The sequence below is a fragment of the Meriones unguiculatus genome, chromosome 5 (genome assembly GCF_030254825.1).
Source record: "Meriones unguiculatus strain TT.TT164.6M chromosome 5, Bangor_MerUng_6.1, whole genome shotgun sequence".
NCBI lineage: Eukaryota > Metazoa > Chordata > Mammalia > Rodentia > Muridae > Meriones > Meriones unguiculatus.
In genome coordinates, this window is record NC_083353.1 from 13,423,207 (window position 1) to 13,445,063 (window position 21,857).

At 44.6% G+C, this 21,857-nt stretch overlaps 1 protein-coding gene across 1 annotated transcript; it reads left to right on the forward strand.

Annotated features, from left to right (window-relative positions):
- The first annotated feature begins 272 nt into the window (after nucleotides 1-272).
- On the forward strand, nucleotides 273-21,713 carry Usp39 (ubiquitin specific peptidase 39). Its single transcript, XM_021654071.2, has 13 exons — nucleotides 273-578; nucleotides 2,126-2,195; nucleotides 3,726-3,820; nucleotides 6,011-6,147; nucleotides 6,714-6,866; nucleotides 7,800-8,025; nucleotides 11,252-11,329; nucleotides 13,453-13,520; nucleotides 14,260-14,448; nucleotides 15,720-15,862; nucleotides 18,575-18,710; nucleotides 20,714-20,800; nucleotides 21,286-21,713. Exons 1-13 carry the CDS (start codon nucleotides 314-316, stop codon nucleotides 21,331-21,333), a joined length of 1,695 nt encoding a protein of 564 aa, XP_021509746.1. The 5' UTR covers nucleotides 273-313; the 3' UTR covers nucleotides 21,334-21,713.
- Nucleotides 21,714-21,857: the final 144 nt, after the last annotated feature.

A 21,857-nucleotide genomic window follows, 5' to 3' on the forward strand; every position in this document is an offset into this window, starting at 1 on the left:
AGACATCTCCGGATTGTCGTTTCGAGACTCAAACTGTCTTGAAGATACCTAGGTTCGAATGCTAGTTTCCTTTCTCCTACAGTCAACATAGCCTGTGAACGGTTTCTATCTCTTTAAGCCGTGAAGAGACGGTGGGTAAGCAGGCGCGTAGGCTTCCAGCTGTCTCAATTGTGCAGGGAGCGCCAGCAGCCTGTGTTGTCCCTCTCGGCGACCCGTAGCGAGCTGCACGCCCTGAGGCCAGCTCGGCTCCTGATTGGCCGCGTGCCGCCCGCCTGCGCGGCGCCGGCGCGGAAGCTCCTGACCTGTGGTGGCGATGTCTAGCCGGTCCAAGCGGCAGTCTCATGGTTCCACCCGTGGGAAGCGCGAGTCGGAGTCGCGGGGCGGTTCGGGTCGCGTCAAGAAGGAACGAGACCGCGAGCGGGAGCCCGAGGCGGCGAGCTCCCGGGGCAGCCCGGTCCGAGTGAAGCGGGAGGCCGAGCCGAGTGCGCGAGAGGTCCCGGCGCCCGCGCTCCCGGCCGTGCGGGTGAAGCGCGAGCGCGAGGCCGACGAGGACTCGGAGCCCGAGCGGGAGGTGCGAGGTGCGCGGGGCCGGGCCGGGCGCCCTCCACCTTCGCCTGCTTGTTTCTCTTCTTTTTCCTTTTGAGATAGGGTCTCAGGAACTTAATGTTATCCTGATACATCGCAGCCGCTTCCCGTTATCGAATAGCCCACGCGGGTCAGGTGCTGACATACCTTCACACATGTTCTCTTCTCCTGAGATGCTGGGTCCTGTTGTAATTTCTGGAACAAGGGCGTTCAGTTGAGACCCTTGTGCACCTGACTAAAGAGTTTGTATTAGTACAGTAGTTTGGAGACAGACCTGCTTCTCCTGAATTTTACATAGAGGTTGTTCCATGTTGTCTTGTCAAGGATATTGATGTAGTGAACAGACTTGGGAGACAGGTCATATTACTCCGTAGAGCAAAAAGTAGGTAAGTTCACAAGCAGACAGGATCCGCTTCTTTAAGGGCAGGGTTTTTCTCTAAGGAATCCACTATAGCTCTGCCTCGTCTGTGCTTTTGTGGGACTTGAGTCCAGGAACCGGCAGAGATGTCATTAGTTTTGGCGACTGCTACTGCTTTAATAGGCTCTTTGCTTTATTCTGATCATGCGTCTTCCGTCAGCATCTGTGGGGCAGTGGCAAGCTTTCCAGTAGGATTAACTCTCAGAACCATTATAATTCTTGGACAAATGGTAGATTTAAGGATGTTCAGCATGCTGGAGAGATGGCTCAGTGGTTAAGAGCACTGTCTTTTCTTTCAGAGGACCTGAGTTCAAATCCCAGCACCCACAAGGCAGCTCAAAACTATAACTCCAGTTCCATGGACCCGACACCCTCACACAGACATACATTCAGGCAAACATAAATAAATTAAAAAAAAAAAGGATGTTCAGCTTATCTTAGTACTTGTGACATATTTTGCAATATCTTTCATGCTTATTTGATATCTAGGTATCATCTATTTATTTGGACAGGGTCTTAATAAGTAGCCCTGGCTGTTCTGGAATTTTCTCTGTAGACCTTGAACTCAGAGATTTCATCTCTCTTTTCCTCTCAAGGGACAGATAGGATCAATGGTGTACACCGCCGAACATGCTTAGTACATCTATTTATTTATTCATATGTGTATGCATGTACAGTGGTATACATGTGGAGGTCAGAAGGCAACTTGTGGGAGTAAGTTTCTCTCTTATCATGTGTGTCTCAGGAATTGAACTCAGGTAGGTAGGTTTGGTGGCAGGCACCTTTACTAAGCCACCTTACTTGCCTGGATTCCTTTATGTAATACGTAAGTTAATCTTTTGTTGGTTATGTATGTAAGCGATCTACTCTCAGCTTTCAACTTTTTTTAATGTCACTACATGAAAAGTGAAAGTTCATCTTAGTGTCAAAATTTTCCATTTCCATGTTTTTTTTGTTTTGTTTTGCTTTTTTTCGTACCTGTGATTTGAGCAGAGCCTCCTAGCCTCCGTTTATGCTACTGGCGAGGAGCAAGTCTTGTCCATGCTAGGTAAATGCTCTACTACTGAGTTACATCCCAGCGCAAGTTTCCCATTTTAAAGCCTCTGATTGTTTTCTTCTCAGCAAAGAATGGCCGAGTGGATTCTGAGGACCGGAGGAGCCGTCACTGCCCGTACCTGGATACCATTAACAGGTCAGTGATGCAGAGAGGCAGAGGACAAGTCTTGGGGGTGTATCTCAGTAGTGGAGCACTTGTTTGACATGTTAGAAGCCCATGGATTAATCACCAGCACCACACAAACAAATCAAATTTGTAGATTTTGAGATGCAGGATAAAGTAGAAATTTTGTCGACAATTCTGTGAACTTCACAGTGAACAGCGCAAACTCTCCTCCCGTTAAACCTGCCTAGGAGATTGTGCTTCTTGCCATGTGCATCAGTGTTGTTCCTTTAAAGTGCCAGAGTGCTTTTTTGTTGTTGTTTTCTTCGTTTTGTTTTTCTGAGACAAGATTTCTTTGTGTAGCTCGGGCTGCCTTTGAACCTCTGCCTCTGGGGTGATAGGATTAAAGGCTTGTACCACTGCACCAAGGCTGAGTGCATGGGTTTCTTGTTGTGGTAGTGGTGGTGGGTCCCCGTGGGTCCCCCCTCCCCCCCAGAGTTTCTGTGTGTAGCCCTGGCTGTTCTGGAACTCACTCTGTAGACCAGCTAGCCTGGAACGCAGAGACCTGCCTGCTTCTGCCTCCTGAGTGCTGGGATTAAAGGTGTGTGCCACTGTCCCTTCAGCACATGTTATTTAAGAAGGATGAGCATGCATACACATTAAGAGCTTTTAGCTAATTATGAATTTTGTTTTTGTTTTTCAAGATGGGGTTTCTCTGTGTTACTGAGCCCTGGCTATCCTGGATTCACTTTGTAGACCAGGCCTCGAACTCAGAGAAATCCTCCTGCCTCTGCCTTCTGAGAACTGGGATGAAAGGTATGTCCCACAATGCCTGACAGAATTTTTTGTGTCTAAAAGGACTCTCCCAGTGCTGTTGGACTCTTTTTATTTCAGTCCTATCTGTTGTTTTTCCTGCAAAGAATGTGACCACAATGGAAGGTTCTTTTTTTGTTTTCAACACCTTACTCTATAGTCCAGGCTGATATAGAACTCTTTAGATAGCTGGATCTGACCTCAGATTTGCAGTCTTCCTGACTCAGTCTCCCAAGTGCCAGAATTACAGGAGTGAGCCACTATGAAAAAGTTGTGTCATCTATCCACGGGGGGAGTGGAACCAAGATTCCCTGATATATGCCAAATTTTGCTGTTCAAGTGTTATAAACAGTGGGTTAGTATTCATATGTATTCTAAGCATATCCTCCTGTTACTTTAAATTGTCTTTGAGATTACTGATCAAATACAGTGCCAGTGCCGTGTAAAACAGTGGTTATGTTGTCATTTAGGAATAGTGGCCAAAGGGAAAAAAGTCCTTTTATATTTAGTGCAAATTTAACTTGTATCTTTGCCAAATACTGCTCCACAGTTTTTGGAGCTAGTGGAAAAGTGTGCTGTGGGCATTTGTGTTTGCTACAGGCACATTGAGCCTGCTTTGGGGTATGCTGGGGAGAGGCATGTGGTTTATGGGCTGTTGTCACAGCATTCTCTGACGGACATGTGTGTCATTGTGGGACATAGAGCCAGCAACACCTCACCCCTGTTATTGTTTTGTGCCCTGTCTCTCAGGAGCGTGCTGGACTTCGACTTTGAGAAGCTCTGCTCTATTTCTCTCTCGCATATTAATGCATATGCCTGTCTGGTGTGTGGCAAGTACTTTCAAGGTAAATAAATGGCACAAATGATAAACCTTTGAAGTTTGTGACAAAGTTTGTGACGCTGCTTTTTTTTTTTTTGGAAAGTATGCTATTATTGGAAACCACCTTTAATAATTCCTCTTTGTTCTCAGGAAATTGGAAAATGTTCTCTCCTTGGTCAGGGTTGAACACCTCTGAAAGGGAGAAAGAGCTACTCTTGTGAAAAAGACTAGCTCTCCAAGTACTGAGTTTCTGAGTTTTTTTTCTTTGTTGTTTTCCTTTCCTCCTCCTTCCTTTTGGTACTGGGCATTGAACGTAGGTTTTTAGACATGCTAGGCAAGTATTCTACCACTTAGCCGCATCCCTGGCTTTCCAAGTCTAATGCTTTCTGAGTTTATATCTTTGCTGTTTTGAGATGGCCAGGCTTGCCTTGAACTTAAGCCTCCCCCTGGGCTTTCTCATGCTGGGGTTTGCAGGTGTGCTCCTTCACTGTCTCCAGGAATACTTACTTACTTCTTTTCTGAAAATGTATTATTTTAACTCATTTAGACCAAAAGAATAGTATGTACATTCGTAGTATACTGGTGACATGAAAAAGAGAAGCCATATTCTTTGCTTCTGTAGGGATCTTATATGAAATCAAGGTTGACATAGAAAACAATCAGAAAATTTCACTAGGCTATAATGATTTCTCTTAGACTTTATAGTAATGAATAAAAATGAGGACAGAAGGTGGTGAAAAATGCTAAAGTTAGTTTTTCTCTACTTTTAATGTTTTGAGACATTACCTCAGTTGGCCTGGAACTCATTGTATTGGCCTAACTGGCTTCAGCGTACCTCAGTTCTCCTGTCTCTTGTCCTCCAAGTGTTAGGATCATAGGTGTTGTCACCATGCCTGTCTCCAGAGTCAGTTTGTAAAGATTTATTACATTTTAAGTTTATTATTTTTAGTATATTTATGTACATATTTGTGAATGCATTTGTATACGTGTGTAGAAGTCAGGACAGTGTGTGGGAGTTAGTTCCCTTTCTATCAGGTGGGTCCCAGGGATCAAACTTAGGTCACTAGGCTCGGTGGCAAATGCTCTTACCTACTGAGCCATCTTGCCATCTCCCCAAGGTAGTGTGTGTGTGTGTGTGTGTGTGTGTGTGTGTGTGTGTGTGTGTTTAGACAGAGTCTTGATAGTTTGGTCTTCATCTACCTAATGCTGGGAACACAAGTATGTATTACCATGCCCAGCCTTTATTTTTGTTTTAGGTTAGTATATGAAGTAATGGGTTTCATATGCATCTTTATACGTGTGTGCCATTATACTTTTTTTCATTTCTTCTTTATTTTATAGAATTCACAGAGATCTGCCTGCCTCTGTCTCCTGTGCTGGGATTAAAGACGTGTGCCACCACACCTTGCTTTTTTTTTTTTTTTGAGACAGAGTTTGTCTGTATAGTGCTCACTCTCCTGGAACTCACTCTGTAGACCAGATTAGCCTTCAACTGCCTGTCTATGCCTCCCAGAGTACTAGGATTAAAGGTGTATCCTACCACCTGGCCTATTTTCATCTCTTACTATTCCTCTGAAAAAGGATTTGAATGGGCTAAAGATACTAAAAAGAGTGCTGGAAAGGTGATACAGACTATTATTTCAGCTTCTCAGTAATCCGAGGCAGGATGATAGGAGGGTGGAAAGTTTAAGACATTTTAGGCACTTTAGCAAGACTCTCTCAAAACGAGAGTCTGGGAGGATACCCTAGTGCTAGAGTGTTTACCTAGAGTACACAGAGCTCTGGGATAATATTAGCACTACTAACCAGTAGAAAACAGAGAGAGAAGCATCATGGGACAGAGGACACAGGCGCAGGTTTGTCGTGAACATGGGGAGGTGGAGGTTGAAGACTGAGAACTGATAGCCAGGCAGCTTCCGGATAGGTATATCTGTGTTTTTGTGTTATTTATGTACATATCAAATAATTGGCTTTGGACATTCCTAGTTTCTGATACTTATGAAGTTGGTTTATGTGTATACTTTATATTGAAACTATTTTCCCTAATTTAGGTCTTAATGTTCTTTCTTGTTCTCTTTGTGAAAGAAGTTTATGTGTGGATTAATTTCATGGATGGCATAGGACTTTGTTTCTGCTTTTAACATGTTTTTCACAAAATAATAAAACAAAGAGCAAACTGTGCCTTTCTCTGATAGCCCTTTCCTTTTCCCCACAGGCCGGGGTTTAAAGTCTCATGCCTATATCCACAGTGTCCAGTTCAGCCACCATGTCTTCCTTAACCTCCACACTCTCAAGTTTTACTGCCTTCCTGACAACTATGAGATCATTGATTCCTCGCTGGAAGATATCACAGTATGTGTCTCAGGTTGTTGGTGTGGGGCACAATGTTTTGTGAGCTCTCCCAAAGATCTCTGTAAAGTACCGTACAAGAGGTCAGGAAAATATCTGGAGAAAGAGTGAAAAAGTGAAATAAATTCTGTGACCAGGAAGATTCCATTCCTTCCCTCTACTCCTGGGGTCCCCAGAAACCTGGTGCTGACAGGGAAGGAGGTGCTCCATTCTTGAGCTAGATACAAATGATAGCTCACTGGGGACTGGGGTCCTGCTGTCTTCATACTCCTAAGGATCCTGTGGTTTCTGACAGTCATTGATCATCGAGTGATCAGTTGTAGGGCTGAAGACAGACCTGGAATTCAGTGATTCGGGGTTTGCAGATAAGCACTCAGGAGGACTTGCTTTTTTACCTTCGTCTTCATCCCTCGTGGCTGGGGCCTACGGGTGTGTAGTGAGGCATTTATGACCAGGGCATTTTATTTTTGGTAGAAATTGCTATTCTGGGCATGTCTTGTAAATTCTGTTTACAACAACCTAAGAGGGTTTTGTTTTGTTGTTGTTTTGTTTTGTTTTTTGCTTGGCAGTATGTGTTGAAGCCTACTTTCACAAAGCAGCAAATTGCAAACTTAGACAAGCAAGCCAAATTGTCCCGGGCATATGATGGAACCACTTACCTGCCAGGGATCGTGGGACTGAACAACATAAAAGCCAACGACTATGCAAATGCTGTGCTCCAGGTAGGATCAAGAAAGAACACTGGGGAGGAGAGAGTAACTGAAAGCAGTTTGAGGTGCCTTCTCAGGGTGCAGTCAGGTCTGTCTGAAGACTACTTCACCAGCTAGCCCAACACTCCTTTCTGCGCAAGGGGGTGGCTCCCACATGCTGAGGGATTCTCAGCCTTGGGTTTATGGCTCCTGCAGTTGCAGGTCGTCAGAGTTGGGCTCTGTTACTAGGCAGTGCCAAAACGAAACACATGGGTTGCTTTTCTGTTTCTTTTCCTCCCCCTCTCCCTCCGTCCCTCCTTTCTTCCTTCCTCTGTATATATATGTACTATGTAGGCTTGTGCATGTGTGAGTGCAGGTGCCTGTGGAGTCCAGAGGAAGATGTTGGATTCCCTGGAGCTAGAGTTAGAGGCAGTTCTGCCATGCCGGACATGGGTCCTGAGGGTCCCCTGCAAGAGCAGGATGTACTCTAAATTGCTGAGCCATCTCTCCAGCCCTGAATATTTTTTTTTAAATGACTTTTTATGGCTTTGTTTGCTTTCGTTTATTTGTTTGGTTGCTCTTTGGTTTTTTTGTTTGTTTTTTTGCTGGGGTTTTGCTCTGTATCCCAGGATAGACTGTACTCACTACATAGTCCAGGCTGGCTTCAAACTTTTGGTAGTTCTCTTGTCTTCCAGGTGCTGGCATTACAGACCTGAGTCACTGCTTGGCTTTTAAAGTCCTTCCTAGTGTGCACATTTCCTAAGCGTTTGTCAATCTTCAGTTTGTGTGACTCAGTAAAGGAGATTTTACTGAGCTCTGGTGGCATTTTCTGAGGGTCGCTTTCTTTTGGACTTTTTAAGGCCATCGTAGGCCTGCCTCAGGCTTTATCTGAATGTTAACTGGAACAGCTTGGTTTTGAGGGGTCCTGCAAGGGGCTTTGTGTTAACTGGAGTGCTTGATTTCCAGGCTCTGTCTAATGTTCCTCCTCTTCGGAACTACTTCCTTGAGGAAGACAATTATAAGAATATCAAGCGTCCTCCGGGGGATATCATGTTCTTGTTGGTCCAGCGTTTTGGAGAGCTGATGAGAAAGCTCTGGAACCCCCGAAACTTCAAGGCACATGTTTCTCCTCACGAGATGCTTCAGGCTGTTGTCCTTTGCAGCAAGAAGACTTTCCAGATCACCAAACAAGGTGAGAAACAAGTCATGCACATCTCTTTGACTTGAGGACAGCATATCAAGACTGGTGAACACATTTATTTCCATTTTGCAGTGACTCTTGATAGGCACAAAGGGACATTGGATGGATAGGGGGTTGGGTTCTTCATTCTTTTCTAATCAGTGGGTCCTGTGCAGAGAAACCGAAGAGATTGCAGCTGAATGAATACCCACTCTGTTTCATTTGGCAAAATCATGGTATTGCTTATGGGAAAGCCTGGGCAAGCCCCTGCTGTTATTAAGCAGCGCCCACCTGTGCTGCTGACTTTGTCTTGGTCCTAACTGGGTATTCAGGGAACTGTTTTGCTCATTCTCATCTCTCAGAGCTCAGTTCTAACTGCCACTGACTAAAGTCCCCACTTATTCTTAGTAGCCAGACCGTCCGCAGTACCACATCCCATCCATCTGTTCATTCTGTATTCTTTTTTTATTTTTGTTTTTGATACAAAAACAAGGATTCACTCTAGAGCCCTGACTGGCGTGGAGCTCACTGTGTGGACTAGGCTAGTCTCAAACTCAGGGATCTGCCTGTCTCTGACTTCCCAGTGCTGTATTATCCTATACTTTTCTTGCTTGCTAAGTTTTAGAGTTGTAGGGATGAGGAATGTAATAATTTTCTTCCATGAGCTCCCCAGCTAATGGAGAGGTGATTATATAGGAAGGAAATCATAGGGTGTTAGTGCTATAAGAGGAAGCTGCGGCTCCAACACCTGGGAGCATGGAGCAAAGACCTGTGGGAATAGTCCTGGGTGTTAGGTAGAAGGGGAAGGGGGGCTTGGTAATGATAGGCATGCCAGTTAGACAGGCATGGTAGTGCCAATGTATAGTTTGGGATGTTCAGAAGTGTCTGGCACAGAAGGTAAGTAGTCACAGCTTGGATTTCAGTGTCAGTGAAGAGCCAGGGGTAGCTAGGAAGGAGAATTTTTTCAGTTTATGTGTCTTTGTAAGGACATTGAATTATAGCTTAACAAGGTTGAGACTCAGTTGATGCTTACAAAAGTAAAGTCAGATCTGTGTTTATGAAACATTCCTAGCTGGTGGTGCATCCATATAGTCCCAGCACCTACTAGGTGGAGACAGTAGTTCAAGTTCATCCTTAGCTACAGTGAGATATTTCTCCCAAATCCAAAAACAAAATAAAAACTTCATTACTCTGGTAGAGGAATGACTTACATAGAGGGAAAGTTCAGTGGCTTGCTTTCTTTAAAATGTTATTAACTTATGCGTGTAAATGTTTTGCCTGTATATATAAGTCTGTATACTATATGCATTCCTGGTACTTGAGGCCAGAAGAGTGTGTCAAATTCCCCACAAACTGGAATTACAGACGGTTGTTGCCATGTGGGTGCTGGGAAACAAACCTGGGTTCCCCTGAAAGAGTAGCAAGTGCTCTAAAGTGATGAACCATCTGTCCAGCCACCTCCACTCCACACAAGGCGGGGTCTCATTATTCAGCCCTGGCTGTTCTGGAACTTGCTATGTAGACCAGAAAGGCCTGGGACTCACAGAGAGCCACCTGTCTCTGCATCCTATGTACTGGAAATAAAGGCATGTGCCACCTTGCTTGTCTAGCAGTGACTTTAAGATTCTCAGGTACTTGAGTAAAGGCTCACTAGGGATTGATAAGGCAAGTAGATAAGAAGCTGAGGCTCTTGGGAGTTTAGGTATTGGGGGTAACATTGAGTAAGATACACTTGGAATTGGACAGTGTATGTTGATCAGAACCCCATGATTTATTCCCAAATGAGCAGAAGTTACTAAACCATTTGAGCATGATGTTTCATAGTTTGCAACAAAGTCGGTCACACCGTACTCTTCTGAGCAGGGAGACAACTGTTAGAACCATCACATTCCAACACCTAGATTCATAAAGTCATTCTGTTCTGGACCAACTCTGTGAGGTCTCAGTTTTGTTTTGATTTTTTTTAAGATTTATTTTTGTATGGGGGGGTGTTAGGTGCGTATTTGTGCGGGTGTCCATGGATTCTAGAAGATGGTGTTAGATCCCCTAAAGCTGGAGTCACAGGCTCCTGTGAGCTGTCCACTGCAGATGCTAGGATCTGAACTAGGTCCTCTGTGCAAGCAGTGAGCTTTCCTACATTTTTATGTCAAGGTTACAACATACCATATTTTTGTGGAGAAATTTATTTTGTGTGCCATGGATGGTTATATCTGTCAGCCTTCCCTTTAGCTTTTGGCAGTTTTGCAAAGATAAAGCATGATTGGTTAGAGTGTTGCAGAAAGTCTTAACCCTAAGAATAAACTTCCACTTACCTAGTTTCTTCTTTCATAGTCACAGTTTGTGTTGTCAGTTAAGGATGCCTTACCTAGTGTCTGAGATCTATATTGTCAGTTGCCTAGATGTATGTGGAGTGTACAGAGAAGTTCTTGTATGGTCACTGTAATTAAATAGAGCATATTGTGGAGGAAAGTAATTTTGTAGGGTTGTCAGGCCTTTGGAATTAGGGAGACAAAGAAGAGTGTACAGTCTTACAGGTTTTTAACTAGAGAGTAGAGGGGAAGTAAATGGAGACAGACATTGGTTAGAAAGTAGCCATTATCCCAGAAATACTTGAGGGGTAGGCACTTCTTGCACTCTTGTCATGAGCTAGGAATGTTGCTTGTTCCCAGAATCCTTTACAGTGTTGTTGATGCCTTTTTAGTACTAGCACTAGAAGACATCTTCCTGAGACAAGAGTCTTTGTAAGAGTCTTTGGAAGTCGGAGCTACTCTGGAGAAGTGGATGTTATTTTATTTTATTTTATTTTTTTAGGATTTATTGGTTGATTATGTGTACAATGTTGTGTCTGCATGTACGCCTGCAGGGCAGAAGAGGGCACCCTGTGAGCCACCATGTGGGTGCTGGGAATTGAACTCAGGACCTCTGGAAGAGCAGCCAGTGCTCTTAACCTCTGAGCCATCTCTCTAGCCTGAGAAGTGGATGTTACATGTCTTCATTCATTGTTCTCACAGGGTGGGGAGATACATACTGGGACAAAATGACAGGGTCATCAAAGTGCAGAGAGAGAGAGAGAGAGAAAAGGCTGAAGAGTGAGCTTGACCTTGAGGAATGCAGGTGTTTGTGGTCAGGCAGAGGAGGATGTGCAGGGTGTGTGTGGAGAGGATAAGGAGGCCAGCCAGTGCGTGGTGGGCTCCTTTCCTGCTCTGAGCTTCAACATTCCTCTCTTCCTTTTTCCCAGGGGATGGAGTTGACTTCCTGTCTTGGTTTCTGAATGCTCTGCACTCAGCTCTGGGCGGCACCAAGAAGAAGAAAAAGAGTAAGTCATAATACATAATAATACTTGTTAAAAAAAGAGCCCTATTTTCTTTCTTTCTCTAACTCTTTCTCTCTTTCTCCCTTTTTTCTAAAAAAAAAAAAAAAATTGTAGCTTCTTTCCTTTTCATTCTTAGCTTTTTTCCTTTTCTTTTTTTCTTTTTTTTCTTTTTTTTTTTTTTTTTTTTTTGAGGCAGGTGGAAGTTAGTATATATTATACTGCTTCCCTCATTTTGAGACAAAGTCTTGCTAGAGCCCAAGCCATCCTGGAACTCAAGTTCTTCCTGTCTCAGTTTCCTCCATACTGGAATGACTTTGAACTCTTGATCCTTCTGCTTCTCCCTCCCAAATACTGGGATCACAGGCATGTGCCATTAGACTGTACTAGGCCCAAACAGACCTTGCTCTGGGGGTTTTGTTAGAATATGATTATATTCTCAGTTTATTGTTTTCCTATTTTGTTTTGTTGTTGTTTTATTCCAAGCCTAGCCTATACTAGCTTGGAATTTGTGATCCTCATAACTAAGCCTCCCAAATATTGAGATTGCAAATCTACTCCCCTATGCTTAGCCCAATGGTGTGGAAGATACTGTGTTAAGTGAAGTAAACCAGACAGAAGTCATGACGGTGTTGTCACTGCAGAAGTGATCTTCCAGCAGCTCTGAGTGGAATCCTGGTTACAAGCAGCCTGGCTGGATGGGCTTAAATAGAGGAGTTGGCAGGAAGAGGCGCTCTCAGTGTTCTTTGACACAGTAGGGTAATGGTGATTTGCAGCCACTGACTATATATACTTCGGTAGAGCTGCTAGAGAGGATTTTGAGTGTTTTGAGTACAGGGAATGATAAATGTATGCCAGTTAGCCTCAGCTGGTCCTTACTGCACTCAGTAGGCATTTCTTGAAATTGCACTCTGTTCCATTAATAGATACAGTTTTGTCTATCAGTTAAACCCCTTTACCTCCTACTAATGTTGGGATTACAAGCATGGACATTGTGCTCAGATTAAAGTGTTTATTTCCTCAGTGCCTGCATGAGTTCATGTATGCCACATGCGCAGTACAAGAGCCCTAGGAGCTCTGAGGGTGTCAGAAGCCCGGGTGAACCATGTGATGTGGCTCCTAGGAACTGAACCCTGGGTCTTCTGCAAGAGCAGGATGTGTGCTTAACTGTTGGGCCATCTCTCCAGACCAAATCAAGGCTTATTTTGTTTTTGAGAAAGGGTTTCTGTCTAGTCCTGGCTGTCCTGGAACTGGTTCTGTAGGCCAGACTGGCTTCGAACTCACAGATTACCTGCCTTGCCTCCCAAGTGCTGAGATTAAAGATAAGTACAACTACGCATTGGCCAAAGCATTTTTACAATTCAGAAATGGATATATTATGCCCTAGAAATCCTGACGCATTTTGAAATGGAAAGTGGGGACGTTGTGTTCCAGACCCTTAGATTTCTGCCAGTGCTGAGCTGAATGTTAGAGCAGACCTAACTGTATTTGGAGGCGCAAGTTCAGCCTCCTGGAGTCAGAAGGCCCTCTGACCCTCAGCCCCTTGTGCTCTCTTTCTCTCTTCAGTTTTGTGTGTGTATGTGTGTGTGTCTTTAAGTTGTGTAAGTCAGTCATTCATTTCAAAGGCACATTTTCCCCCATCACGACCTAACCCCAATGGTCAAAGAGATATAATGTAATTACTTAGAAAAATCATTATATAGGTACTATGATGATAGATGTTATAAAGCAAAGCTTCTGTGTCTAGGAAGAGCTTGAGTCTTACACTAGGGGATTCTCGGAGTGTGTTCTTGACATGCTTTCTCTTTTTTTGTTTTGTTTTTATTTTATTCTTATTAATTACAGGTTATTCACTTTGTATCCCAGCTGTAGCCCTCTCCCCCATCCCCTTGTTTTTGTATTTTTTCTTTTTTTGTTTTGTTTTTTTTTTTTTTTTAGGGACAAGGTTTCTCTGTATAGCCTTGGCTATCCTCGGATTCACTCTGTAGACCAGGCTGGTCACAAACTCAGAGCTACCTGCCTGCCTGTGCCTCCCAGGTGCTGGGATTAAAGGTGTACACCACCACTGCCCGGCTCTTGATGTGTTTTCTGGCCTCACAAACTTTGTATTTTGCTTTCTGTTTGAACAGCCATTGTGACCGATGTTTTCCAGGGGTCAATGAGAATTTTCACCAAAAAGCTTCCTCATCCTGATCTGGTGAGTGCTCCGAACAGAATTTTAGCCTGCTATGCGCTGCTTCAGGGGCTTGGGGAAACAGGAGCATAGAGAATAGGCAGAGTGAATCCCGCACGGAAGTTTAACAGAGCACTTGCTGAGGGCCAATCCTGGGCTCACAGTGACAGCGTGCTGTGTTTGTGGTTGGTAGTCTGTTGGCTGAAGTGATCTGACCCCTCGGTGATACTTGTTTGCTTTCCAGAAGGCTCAGCTGATCATCTTGTGTAATCTGAGAACTTTTTAAATAGTCTGGTATATAAATAAAACTTCTCAGAAGGTGGAAAGCAATTAGTTTTTTCTTTATAAGTTGGTGCATAAAGTAATGGGTTTGACTGTGGTGTTTATAAGCACGTGTCATTATACTTGGTTCTAATTAATTGCCTCTTCTCTTGCTCTCGCCTCTTCCCAATGCCCTCTTCCTGGCAGGTGTCTTCTCCACAAATAGTTCCTCCTTTGCTTCATGTTACATGTGTTCCACTACCCTTTCTTCCCATCCTGAAGGGCTCCTCCTGCCTGATGATCCCCTTTCTGGTCATCCATGATTACATGCATGCACACACATGCCATGAGGTTTTTTTATAACATTGTCAGGTGGTGGTTCTGCATACAGCTCTCTGGGCTGTATTCTGGGCTAGGGAAGGTGTGAGCAAGTGTCATGTCCTCTGAGGGTTTGTGCCATGCTCACACTCCTTTCCTCTTCAATGGTCTCATGCATTTCTAGCCAGCAGAAGAGAAAGAGCAGCTGCTCCATAATGATGAGTACCAGGAGACGATGGTGGAGTCCACATTCATGTACCTGACCCTGGACCTTCCCACGGCCCCACTCTATAAGGATGAGAAGGAGCAGCTCATTATCCCCCAGGTGCCACTCTTCAACATCCTGGCCAAGTTCAACGGCATCACTGAGAAGGTAGCCAAGTTACCACCCTTGCCCTGCTCTCCTGCTTTGCTTTTTGACTGTATCATCATTTTTGCAGAGTTGATAACAAGGCCTCAGAAGTGCGAGGCCGGTACTCTACAGACAAGTTACTCTACAGCCTCTTGCCTTTTTATACTTCAGAGCAGCACATAAATAGCATATGCTCTTAAGTGTATTGTCTTTTTCCAGTCTTCCAGCCTCTCTGGTGTTTAACTCTTAACCTTCTTACATGGCTGATGCCTTCCTCTGAGTAGAGAAAGGTGGAGAATTTAGATGTTTGGAAACAATAAATAAAGAAATCTCATGTTATTCTGTTTTGTTTTTTGAGATAAGGTGTCATCTAGCCAGGTTAGCTTAGAACTTGCTGTGTAGCCAGACCAGCCTTGAACTCCTGATTCTCCTTCCTCTACCCAAGTGCTGCCTTATAAGGGTGGACCACTACCTCCAGTAAAGAATTATTTATTTATTTTACATATATGAGTGCTCTCTCTGTAGGTCACTTGCATGCCAGAAGTGGGCATCAAATGCCAGTATAGGTGGTTGTGAGTCACCATATGGTTGCCGGTAAACATCCATACACACAAACGTGAAAGCAAAGCAGCTTCTGCTCACCAACTTTAAGCCCTTTGTGCTAGGCAGGTGCCCTGGCCCTTCCCTTTGTCCTTAGACCTTGCAGAGTGAGCTTACAGGACGTGTGACCTGCTAGACTACTTACACAAGCCTTGAGATTGTTTCTCAGCTGTGTGCTTTGGATGCTGGTTTATGCTTTGGTTGAGACAGATCAGTGCCTTCTGTGTGCTGAGCACGGGCTTTTCCACAGAGCTACACCCCAGCCCAGGTCTTAGGACCTTTGAGACAGTAGGGGTGTGAGAAGTTGTTAGTACCGTCATTGGAATACTGAGAGTGTCGCACTGTTGCTAAATCAATAATTTGTTCTCCATTTTGAATAAAGTCAGGTCTGCTTTGATCTGATTTTTTAAATTTAATAGTTTTGTTCATTTTTTTCATCAGATAGTTTTGTGTTTACTTGAGCTCACATAGCAGTGGTAATAGTTTCAACAATGTGATCATATACTGGCGGAAACAGCATCTTACTCAGTGTTTGCCACGCTGCTAATCTTAGCTCTTTTGTGATTTCTGGGACTAGGTGTCTTTTGAAGTTATGTGTGATGCAGTTATGCTTAAAAACCAGAACAAAGCTCAGGACCCCTTTCTGGTACCTACTGAGTGCTGGCACTGACGTCATCAAATTGTCTTTCTAGGAATACAAGACTTACAAGGAGAACTTCCTGAAGCGCTTCCAGCTCACCAAGCTGCCTCCATACCTAATCTTTTGCATCAAGAGGTTTACTAAGAACAACTTCTTTGTGGAGAAGAACCCAACAATTGTCAACTTCCCCATCACGTGTGTATCATCCTGCTTCACTGTGGGGGGTCCCCAACTCTTAGGTAGCTCAGGCTGTCCTTGAACTCCTGAAACTCCTGCTTCAGCCTTTCAAGTCTGCAGCTGCCACGTCTGGCCAGGAGTCTGCATGTCTTTCCCCGTTGTTTCTTTTGAACTGGCTTGGTTGGCAATTGCAAGAAACAGCTTCCTATATTGTAGACATTAAGGGGTTTGCTGGAAGGATGCACATATTTCAGGGTCCCCAAAGGTGGATGTTTACCGAGATGCAGCCCTTGGTTTATTTACTTATTTGAGATGCAGACTCTAGCAGCCCACACTGACTTTGAAGTCACTCTGTAATCCAAGATGGCCTTGAACTTTGATTCTCCTGCCTCCTACCTCCCAAGTTCTATAATTACAAGCATGTGACAGCACACTGTCATAAATTACATACTTTAATATGGGACCTTTTAATTTACCTGCATTTGAGTTTTCATGACTATTTTGAAGGAGCTGGAAGGTGTTTTTATTTGGCTGCCTTCTAATTCAGAAAGATCCACTACGGTAGACCATTGGTTTTCAGCTCTGAAGAGCCAATGGTTTAATTTTTTTGTTTTTGTTTTTCGAGACAGGGTTTCTCTGTGTAGCTTGGCTTTCCTGGGCTCTTTTTATAGACCAGGCTGACCTTGAACTCACAGATCTGCCTGCCTCTGCCTTCCTGAGTGCTAGGATTAAAGGTATATGCCACCGCACCCAGCAAGTTTTAACTTTTTAATTAAATTTAAAAAATTATTTTTATGTATGGATATTTTTGCCTGTGTGTATGTCTGTATCATATGCATGTTGGTACCCACAGAGGCCAGAAGAGGGTATTAAATTCCCTGGAACTGGGGTTAGAGACACTTGTGAGCCCACATGTGGGACCTAGGAATCAAACCATAGTCTTCTGGAAGAGCAGCCAGTGCTCTTAACTGCTGAGCCCTCTCTCCAGCTCTGAGAGACAGTGTTTACGTGGTGCGGAGGAGAATGTGGAGAAGCCTCCTGGCAGGCTGACAAGTGGGTGTCAGCATGTGTGGGTGCTGAGTTTAGAGGAAGAAGGTGTCTGAGGCAGCCTGGCAGGGAGAAGGCTTTGGATGAGCATCTGATGTTTATCTTGGGAATGTCCAGAGTATGTCCCATTTTCCTATTGACAGGGAAGTCTTATAGAGTCTTAATAGAGAAGTTTGTCTCTATAACAGGAGTTTGGGGCAAGAGTGGACAGGTGCTACCTCTTCCTCCCATCTCCTTTTACTTTCTGGTCCCCCAAACCACCAGGATTGTCAGTTTCCTCCTTTGAAAATGTTTCCAGTTCTTAGTTCTGTGTAGTCTGAAGATGTTAGGCTGGGGAGATGGCTCTGTGGGTTAAGTGCACTCTGGGCTGGAAGACTTAGATTCAGTGAGTCCTAAGGCTCCTTCCAGGCAGATGGTGAAGAGAGAGGTGTCCTGGGGAATCCTCTCCTCCTAATTACTAGAGACTGGACCCAGGCATCCCGTATGCTGGGCACTGTATCACTGAGCTTCATCTGAATTTTATCTAAATTTTGGAGAACTTGCTATGAAAGTCAGGCGTGGCCCCTGTCTCAGCATCCTCAAGCTGGGATTGTACGTGTGGCACCTGCCATGCAGGAGAATTCTTAATGAGGAGTCCGAGAGACTTTCTTGTCTTACCTGCATGCGGGTCTAGTCACCATGTGCGTGAAGAGCCCATGGAGGTCAGAAGAGGGCTTTGGATCCTCTGGAACTGGAGTTAGGGTGACTGTGAGCCTTCCTGTGGGTGCTGGGCATTGAATCTGGCTCTTCTAGCAGCCAGTGTTCTTAAGTGCCAAGCCGTCTCTTTCTAGCCCCACTGTGTGGTCGGTGCACTGTGTATGCCAGTGTATGGGCCAAGGCGGCCTGAAATCACTAGAGAATGTCTTTGAAACCCTGGCTCAGTGAGAGACCTTCTCTAAAATGTAAGAGAGCGAAATTGAGAAAGACAGCGGGTGTCGATCTCTCCCTCTACAGGCATTTCCATCCACCTGCACGTGCACGCAAGTACATGCCCCACACAATGAAATGGAAGGCAGCTCGCACTCTGGATCCACTTTGTCTTCAGTGCTGGTGCCCCAGTTAGATACCTTGAATAAACTCCTATTCGTGTCTCTACCCGTGTGGGCTATGCTGCTTGTAATTATTTTCCTCTAACTTCACTGAGAGAAAATGAAAGAAGTGAGGTCTTTAAAATTAAAGAAAACTGATGGTTTGCTTGGTCTTAAGGTTAGGTGGTCACAGTGAGGACATACCATGTGGTTGGTCTTCTTCCTGTAGGGCGCCTAAGGGCAAAGGGCAGGTGGTGCCTGAACCCTGGAGCTGCAAGGTTCACAGGTAGGCTGTGAGCAAGCCCCAGCTGCCTCAGCTCATTATCCTCAGGACAGGCAGTGGAGACGCATTCCTTGTGTAACCTGCTTAAATTCACAGCTATCATGTGACAGCCAAGATTCCCATTCAAATCCAGATTAGCAGAGATTCTGCACCATTTCCTAGACATACTTCTAAAGAGTCTTTTCCTGTTGTCGCTGTTGGAAAATGTGAATTCAGCTCACTGGAACTTTTGTGGTACAAACTTTCCCATAGCTAGGATCCTAAAGCGGCAGGCAACTGCTCTGTGGTTCAGTCATAGTCTGATGTTCTGATGTTGTTTTTCTTTATCTCCAGAAATGTGGATCTGAGAGAATACTTATCTGAAGAAGTCCAAGCAGTCCACAAGAACACCACCTATGATCTCATTGCCAACATCGTGCATGATGGCAAGCCCTCGGAGGGCTCCTACAGGATCCACGTGCTTCATCATGTGAGTGGCCTGACTGCCTGGCACACAGCTGCAAAATAAGTGTTGCTTCTGTGGTGTCTTTGAGTTTGCCCCTTGGGCCCTAGCTTCAGAACTGTGTATGTAATGAAGGCAATGGCTTTGGTTTTGTCTTAATGCTAGATGCCCCTTGGAGCTTTCTGTAAGTTCTGATGGCTGCCTCTGCCCCGCCCAGTTACAGTAGACATTGGTTTCAGCTGGAGTAGAGGCAAGGCATGCAGCCACAGAGCATACAGTGCTGAGACAGTCTCTGTAACATCCTTACAAACCCAAACAGTGATTGGTTTCAGCTGGAGTAGAGGCAAGGCATGCAGCCACAGAGCATACAGTGCTGAGACAGTCTCTGTAACATCCTTACAAACCCAAACAGTGATCGGCATCAGGGCTAGTTAGACTCTGCTTTAGAGTATGTGGGTGTATAGTGAGGTGCTTGATGTTCTGAGGTTCTGGGGAGATTCTGATACCCAGCCAGAGTTGAGAATCTCTGTCCGGGGTCAGAGCCCTACCAGCCAGAAGTAGGGTCCTCAGCCCAGTGTCTGGGGCCTCCTTAAAATGGCAGAATGCCAGGCCCTTGGGACACATTGCATCAGCTCTTTATTTAACAAGTCCCTTTGATGTATTTGAAGTTAATGTTTGAGAAGCATTGGTTTAGAGATTCTGTCTTTGCTTTTTGTATGTCTTCTTTTTGAGACAAGGTCTCACATTGTAGCCCAGGCTAGCTGAGAACTTGAGGCCATTCTGCCCTCAGCCTCCCAGGTACTAGGATTGCAGGCATTACTACCATGCCTAGCTGAACTCTAAAGTGTTTTAACAGTTTATCTCAAGCTGAAACAAAAGTGTACATAGGATATATTTGCAAACACAGAATTTTAGTGTAGGTTGTCATAACTTGGTTAGTATCTCTGAGACTAACGGTTTACTGTCCTTAAAGTTTATCCCTCACACATGAGGAAACGTAGGCTCAGTGTTTGAGGACTTATGTGGAATCAGTAACATTGGGATTTGTGGCAAGATACTTGGCCTCAGGCCCATGTCCTTAACTGGTCTTAGAATCAGAAAGGGACTTGCTACTGTAGGCCTGCACTTTCTCTATAGTCCCTGTGTTTTGAACTTGAGAGTATCTGGAATATATGTAGCATCTGTATCCTGTCATCACAGGGTTTTTTGTTTTGCGTTTTGTGAGGGTACAGTGTTAATCTAGAAACCCTTCCCTTTGCTTGCTCACGGCAGCATGCTGGGAGGTAGTTTGGTTGTGTTGGTATCACTGGTTTGCAGACCAGGAGAAACTGTAGCTGATAGGCAGTGCCCACCAAGATGCCTTCCTTTATTTTTTCTTTTGCTTTCTCTGGGGTGAGGGTGTGGAGGAGCAGAATGTCTACTTTTAGGTTCTTAGCAGCTAGCGTCATGTACTTTCTAAGGGTTTGTCTAATTTACCATTTCTGGACAGGAAAAAGACATTCGAGGTTAGAGGGCTTTCTCTTTTTCCTCTTGAGTGGTCACCTAAATTCCCCTTTAAAAGTCTAGAAGTGGATTTATGAATTTAGCTCAAGTGATAGGGTGTCCAGCATGCACAAAACCTTCAGTTTGGTTCCAGACACCACATAAACTGGGTGTGGTGGCACACACTTGTAATGCCAGCGCTCTTGGGGAGTCAAAAGTTCAAGGCCCTTCTTGGCTAAAGAGAAAGTGCTAGACTGGGCTATGTGAGGACACCCCTACACAACACACACACACACACACACACACACACACACACACACACAGAAAGGAAAGCAAAATGTTTGGGACTTCGTTGTACTTCAAGGACTCCACAGAAATTGAGATTGTTCAAACTGTTCATTGACTCAGGTCTAGCCAAGGTCATAAACCACCCTCGAGACTCTTGTTGGTGTTTAGTGGCTGTTCTGCTGTTTCTGTCTCTTGGCTGTGATCGCTTTATACCTCTGGTTCGGAGAGTGGGTTAACCCAGCCCTTTATGCTTCATGCAGGGGACCGGCAAGTGGTATGAATTACAAGACCTCCAGGTGACTGACATCCTGCCACAGATGATCACGCTGTCTGAGGCCTACATTCAGGTGGGTGTGGGCCACCATAGGAAGTGGAGTTGATGTAGAATCTTGCTTACAGGCCCCAGTGATTCAGGAGTGTGAGGGGAACAGATTATATGGCTCCAGAATTCAGTCAGATTTTCAGAAAGGAAAATTATGGAAGCCTGTTAGTTGGCGAGTGAGCAAAGAAATGTGTTTGTGGCCTTGTGAGTTTAGCAGAGATCTGTAACTTTAGTTCTAGAAGATCAAAGCTGTCTTCTGACCTTTGTGCACACCTTTGTGCATACATGCAGCAAAGCACTCACCACATTAAATAATAAATATGAAAAAGAATGGAAGGAAAGTTGAGGGTGTGTAGAAAAATGAACGAGAATATTCTAGAGGGATCTGAATTGGTTTTGGAGAATGGAGCACAGGTATCAGTAGGGTGTCATGTTGTCTGTTGCCTGCTACAGAATAGTTACTTGATGGCGGACCGACCAAAGAGCTCATCACTGTTTCATTCCTGACAGATTTGGAAGAGGCGGGATAATGATGAAACCAACCAGCAAGGGGCTTGAATGCCTTGTTTGGGGGTTTTGCTCCCAAGGGCTTTGCCTGAAGATGGTAAATAAGAATACTGAAGCTGTTGCTGAACGTGCACGGACTGGAAGATTCCTGCCCCAGCCCAGTTTTAATGAGTTTTGGCTGCATCACCATCAAGGAACTTGTTTGCCCGTTCAGCATCAGCAGGCAGAACGCTTACAGATGGATGCTTTGTTTGAACTGCTGCAGATATCAAAGAATGGATAGTTCCTAGGAAACATCAAGTCTTGAGAGTCTAGGAATGAACATGAACCCAGCAGCACCCTCTGTCTGTCATAGGTAGATGGTTTTGTATAGATCCCTTCATCTCCTTGTGGGACTTTTGGAGTGGATTAAATATCCTCCTGGTTTTAAACCAGCCTCTTGTTTTATATACCTCATTTATGCTTGTTCAGATTTTATTCTCCACTCTCGCCTGCAGTTTGCCATCTGTGGGCACCATTCTTGCCTAACTAGAGGGCTGAAGGCTGGGGATTTCAGACTGTGGTGCTGCCATAGA

What these genes read in the sequence shown, in the direction of transcription:
- Usp39 (XM_021654071.2), top strand. Translation starts at nt 314, where the DNA reads ATGTCTAGCCGGTCCAAGCGGCAGTCTCATGGTTCCACCCGTGGGAAG. An exon ending in TACCTGGATACCATTAACAG is followed by an intron (nt 2,196 to 3,725) that starts GTCAGTGATGCA and finishes CCTGTCTCTCAG; the next exon opens with GAGCGTGCTGGACTTCGACT. An exon ending in TTTCCAGATCACCAAACAAG is followed by an intron (nt 8,026 to 11,251) that starts GTGAGAAACAAG and finishes CCTTTTTCCCAG; the next exon opens with GGGATGGAGTTGACTTCCTG.